The sequence below is a fragment of the Lissotriton helveticus genome, chromosome 5_1 (assembly GCF_964261635.1).
Source record: "Lissotriton helveticus chromosome 5_1, aLisHel1.1, whole genome shotgun sequence".
In the NCBI taxonomy this organism is placed as follows: domain Eukaryota; kingdom Metazoa; phylum Chordata; class Amphibia; order Caudata; family Salamandridae; genus Lissotriton; species Lissotriton helveticus.
In genome coordinates, this window is record NC_136065.1 from 1,318,228,168 (window position 1) to 1,318,234,321 (window position 6,154).

A 6,154-nucleotide genomic window follows, 5' to 3' on the forward strand; every position below is an offset into this window, starting at 1 on the left:
TCTCTCTTTAGAGTACCTGCAATAAAAGCATTTATGGAAGGATTAAAACGAATAATCCAACCTAGGTTACCACCTGCTCCAGTATGGAACTTAAATGTGGTCCCTACAAGACTCATGGGTCCCCCTTTTGAGCCTTTACATAAGTGTGAACTGCAATTCCTAACATGGAAAACTGCCTTCCTTGTTGCCATCACCTCTCTCAGAAGAGTTAGTGAAATACAAGCATTCACAATAGAAGAACCATTTTTTCAGATACATCCTAACAAAGTGCTCCTTAGACCCAATCCTAAATTCCGGCCAAAAGTTATTACTCCTTTTCACCTTAACCAATCAGTAGAGTTACCACTGTATTTTCAAAAACCGGACTCTGTTGCAGAAAGGGCTTTACACACCTTAGATGTTAGAAGAGCCCTATTATACTACACAGACAGGACTAAATCCTTCAGAAAGACAAAAACAACTTTTTGTATCTTTCTCTCCCCCACACAAAGGCAATCCCATCTCTAAAGGAGGAATTGCCAGATGGATTGTAAAGTGTATTCAAATATGCTATCAAAAAGCTAAACGTACACTAACAGTTCCTCCTAGAGCACACTCCACTCGCAAACTAGGAGCCTCTATGGCTTTCTTAGGAAACATACCACTAGAGGACATATGCAAGGCAGCAACATGGTCTACAATACACACCTTCACTCAACACTATTGTGTTGATGTGCAAGCCAAGCAGCAAGCTGCAGTGGGCCAAGCTGTCCTTAAAACATTATTTAAGTATGCTGCAACGGATACAAGCGACCACCGCTAGGGGAGACACTGCTGCACAATCAATGCTAAGTGTAGGATCTGCAGCTCATATGCCTCAAACGGAAAATGCTACTTACCAGTATGCATCTGTTCTTGGCATGTAGAGCTGCAGAGTCCTACACGCCCTCCCGCCTCCCCGGGATTTGTATCCGTTCCAGTACTCATCTTACTTAGATGCACACGCATGGACATCCTTTCTCTTTACTTCTACTAACTCCATCATTTCCCATCATGGCGAAAAACAATCTGAGGATGGAGTCGATGACCACGCGCAGTATTGTCCAAGGGAGGAGTCACCTATCTCGTGACTACAAAGACTTCTTCCAAGAAGACAACAACCTGCAATCATCCAATCCCAACACCAGGTGGCGATCTAATGCACAGTATACAACTCTGCAGCTCTACATGCCAAGAACAGATGCATACTGGTAAGTAGCATATTCCTTTCTCCTTATTTTGAGGAGATGTTAAATCAGTGTTCATTTGGCCATAATGGACCTGTACACTTGAGTCTGGTAATTTTTATACACTTTGTTTGCAAGACACTAGTACTTTCCTGTTGTTAAGGGAAGTCAGCATATTAAGATAGCTCTTTCAGGAGTGTAAAAGAATCAATCACAGGGAGGTTACACGCGTCTCCATTAAAAAAGAATACAATCCTGTTGAAATATCTCCATAAGTGGAAAGGTTTCTAAAGCCCAGTCTAAACGTACAAAAACTATGCTGCGAACCCAGTGTTATGTGGAAATGACTTCTATGTGGTCCTGGTCATTGTAGGTTGTGACAATCTGTTGCCAATATATTGTAATCTTCTTTTGTTTCTCCCTTCTTCATATTTAGGTCCACAGTTTGCAGAAGATCCTTCCCAGCTGCAGCCTCCCACTGCATTTGGAGATTACAGGCCGCAGTACCAGTAAAGAATGCCAGACTGTACTCCTGGAAAAAGAAAAGATGACAGGCTGATCGCCGGCCCCTTAAAAAGTCAGTTGATGGCAGGAACAAAGCTAATTACCTAGGAACTCACGGGTGGATCCTTATTTGAGAAGCACTTTTTAGCTTCAGGCACTGCTTGAGGCAAATAATCTTATGAGTTATTTATTTCTGAAATGGTGATTCAGTTCTCATCACGCTTCTTTGCAATTTGTTAGATTTGCCGAAGTCGACTGTTATAGATGGGTTGATGATGCTGTTTCATGTCGGGGTTCTCATGAACCACAAATCATGTCGTTTGTGTCCTGACCATGACCAAAGTATAAGATAATTTATCACAAGAGGTCTCTTCTATGCAGAGTAGTTATGTCTCACCAGAAGCACGGAACAGAGTGCCATTGCTTTTGCTTTTTAATGCAAAGCCAAAGTTATTTGGTTTGCTTTGAAAAACGTGGGGCCAACTGATTGACTGAAGCTTTCTTAGGAACTGATCATGGTGTAATATTCAAAAGATAGGACCAAAAGAGAAAGGCGTTCAGTGTACCATTTAAAATAATTTACAGAATGAATGTCCACAGTGTAAAAAAGTTATTGATGTTGCTAATTAATGGCCATTTTTAGACATGATTGAAGGAAATGGGAGAGCTGTGCATATTATTTTGGTTATTACCAAGGCATGCTGTAAAACGTTCTCCCAGTGAGGAAACTTCTATTTGGCTGCTTACTCATGTGCCTTCATTGGTTTACACAAGCACCCATAGCAGTTCTAAAAGTTCACAGAGCAGCCGTAATAATGGTCCAGTCATTGGTCACCCAGGTTTTTGTTTTGGCTCTTCCTACCTTTCGTTCCAGCGTGTCTTCATTTCTTAGTTTCCACTTCAAAGATTTTAATCTTGAAGCCAATTCTAAGATCAGCTACGATATTGTGTAAGATAATTAAATTATTTCAGGGTAGTTTCACTGCTGCATTTGGATACCCCTCAATCTAGCAAGAATCGGATATCTACATCTCACTTAAAGCTACAACTCCCGCATATGGGAATCTTTTGGCCCATTTTATGTGTCTGGATATGTTGATATTTGAAGTTTCTTACAGGCTTGGATGTCAAATTTTGTGAATTCCAGTAAACCCTCCTAACTCTCAAACAGCCACAAGAGGGCAGTGCATATGCTGCTATATTTATTGACTGAATTGTCAATTGAGAAACATGCTTGTTATTTTTTTCTCCGTTTAATGTACTACACGCAAGTTTGAAATGAGATGCACCAAGAAATACTAAGGCAGATAATGCCTTCATAAATGTCTGCTCATTCGAAACTAAACATAAAGTAATTTATGAAAAAAACTGATTTGTGATTTTTTTTATTTCCTCCATATTATAGTTTATATTTATTTCACAAATTATTCAGTCTGCCAGAGGTCTTCAAACTTGTTTGCTCTGAGGCCCCTAAACTAAATGTACCAAAGCCCTGCCCCCCCCTTTCAAACCATCATTGCCAAGATTGGGGAAGCAGAAGGGACGGGGCTAACTGCAGGACTTAGTCTTTTTAGATTTTCTAAGGTACCTCCCAGGTAGCTTATTGCCCATACTAAATATGAGACATGCAAAAAGAGAAAATGCATCAAATAAAAACATACATTGACCAAACATCACTGCTTCCCATAATTGAGGTTGTGAGTCCCCACACTCTCAGACCCCAATATAACTGCATCTTCTGCACTTATGATAGCTGTGGCCATGAGTATTAGGCAGTTTCCTCTGCCTTTTTCATCTCCTACCCTCCATGCCTGTCAATCACTCCAATCTTAGAACCATTTCTCTGTCCCTTTCAGAAAAAAAGAAGCTCTGACATGTTCCTTCCTCTTTGCAGAAAGGGTGGCCTCGGCCCTAATGCTAGCATGGAAAATGATCCCCCATGCACCTTTTGTATAGTAGGAAATTTCTAATTGTAAAGCTGCGCGCCCTTACCCACCTGGGCCACAATGGCAATGCACCTGCTTTAGTAATCATAACTACTCCTCCCTTAGTTAAAAACTAAAAAAACCTTCTTGCCCTACCCTCTCCACACCATCTTTGGGAGGCCCAAGCTAAGATGTCTCCTCTACTTTCATTTTCTCCTTACTGGGGCTGTTGATCCACAGCCTAAATCTACACTATCACAGCAAAAATGCACTAGGCCCTAATACAAACGAGGAAGGAAAACAGCCAAAATGAGTTTAACTCTCCCAGTCGCAACTGAGCCCAGTGCCACTTCTCCTGCAGCATCTGTGATAGCTCATTATAACATCTCCCTACACAATCCTACTCTTCATTACGCCCAAAGCCAACTACATTCCCCGCCACCAAAAAGGCTGCCGCTCCCCCACGTCTCAGCCTATGAACAAAACAACCCACCTAACCCCTACTTATCCTCTCTCGTACTCCACAGATACTCTTTGAATACACGTTCCAATACCTTTAACATCCACATGTTCCCAGTTCTTCACAGTCAAATCCTACACTTCGTCATTTCGCTAATATCGGATCTTACACCCACAGTCTTTTTCAAATTAAATTCTCACACTATTGAAACTATCCTCCATCCCAGAATACTAATATACATCCACTGTGCTCTTCATGCCAACACAAAACACAATTTAAACCAACTTTACCTCACACTTAAAAAACAGAAGATACTAACTGCTCATGCCACAAACACACTACGCTCGCCACCAATCATCCATTGCAGATTTCAGAGCAATATAACCTGACTCTTATGCTCCACCACTACCCCTCAGTCACATGTCTTACACATTCAACATATTCAAAAGAGCAAGTCCTGTTGTAGACAAATCTAGGACCCTATTTAAATAGCACCGATGTATGCCCTTATGTGGTTATATCAAATCATATCCTTATAAAGGCATAAGAATCATACCCATATTAAGTCATATCCAATGCAGCCCAAATACGGCAAGGCTACTCCCATAGACTCCTAGAAAGCACGACGCGTTCTTAAACAAACTAAGCCTCCAGCAACCCGGGAATTCCCCCTGCTTCTGTATTGATTTGTCCTAGAACTCCTGGAGTCCTTAAAGAACTGCGAGTTCTTAGTGACGTCTTATGTCCAACCTTACGTCAAACTCAGCACCTTCGAGCTAGAAATATACCAGCATCTGCCCTAGCAAAACACACTGTGGTTTGGAGCAGATCGGCTATCTACTTGCCCGACGCCCTGCTGAAGCGAGTGCCGAAGGAAGCCGACCCTCCCCATTGACGCACTGAGAGAGACACTGTCTTTTCTCCTGCTGAGAAATCCAGCTCCAGTGTTTCCCTGTCACCCTCGCAGGTTGCTGGGAGATCAAGTCCTGAGAGAGAGATACAAGACCTCCTTCATTCTATAACCAAGGTACGGAGCTGATTAGACCCTTAGAGAATTCTTGTCTCAGATTCTTGGCAAAAACTATCTTAACTAAAAATACAACTTATTTACTCCTTCCCATGTACTAGGCTTAGGTTAGGTACACCGGGGTAGGCATATCTTAGAAGCACCAGTTGAGTACGTTTAGTCAACTTTTATCATTGTATGTATTTTATCCGTTTTAAGTATCTTATGGCTTAGAAACCATATAAATGCTTTTACAGTATTATTTCATAATACTCCTTTTACTGTACGCACTTTACTTTATGACAAGTATTGCAATTGTGGCAATTCACTTCTCTTGCATAAGAAAGAAGACTGCTCAATAAATAACCACTTTTATTGAAAGCGCCCGTCTCTCTGTTGCTCTGCACTTCTGGTGAAACTAAGCATGCACGATTGACTGAGTGAAATAGCTATCTATTGTTTCTGCGACTCTGGAGATATCCTCCTTGTTCTAGGGGAGCAAAGTTGTCATGTTTATGCGGTTGTCAGAAACTAATCCCTTCTTGTGAATTTGAGAAAGCTTCTAGTGACCTCTGAGCTAGCTGGCATTCATAATTAGGTCTAACATATTCAATAGAGACCTAGTCGACCTCAGTCCTACGTCTAAACTATCGTTTATGTTATTCCAATGCGCAGAGCCTATTGGGAACATAGGAACTACACTACAGTCCACACCACTCTTAATAACCTCTCATTCCCTTGTCTATCACACAAGGCTACCTTTAAAATCTCCACAGCCTTACCTCAATCTCAACCAGTCTTCCCACCACGACCACACACACACACACACATCTTTTAAGACTCCTGGATGAGGATAATAACATCCACAAAAACATATGTTTTGACCCACTACATTAACACCATCACCAATAGCACACTCCCTACAATTTCAAAGGTCAACACTCACTCTCCCACAGCACACAATAACATCACCTAAAAACCACATTCTTTAACCCCTTGCGTGCGTCGGCCGGCCACCGGCCGTCTGACGTCACGGTGGGCGTGTGCGGAGGAC

At 41.8% G+C, this 6,154-nt stretch overlaps 1 protein-coding gene across 1 annotated transcript in view; it reads left to right on the forward strand.

Moving 5' to 3' along the window:
• Window positions 1-5,481, forward strand: part of TIMM17A (translocase of inner mitochondrial membrane 17A) — a 186,211-nt gene extending 180,730 nt beyond the window's left edge. The window contains exon 6 of the mRNA XM_078644156.1: window positions 1,642-5,481. Within this exon, the coding sequence (XP_078500282.1) occupies window positions 1,642-1,718 (77 nt within the window). The 3' untranslated portion in view covers window positions 1,719-5,481. The remainder of the gene's footprint in view (window positions 1-1,641) is intronic.
• Window positions 5,482-6,154: the final 673 nt, after the last annotated feature.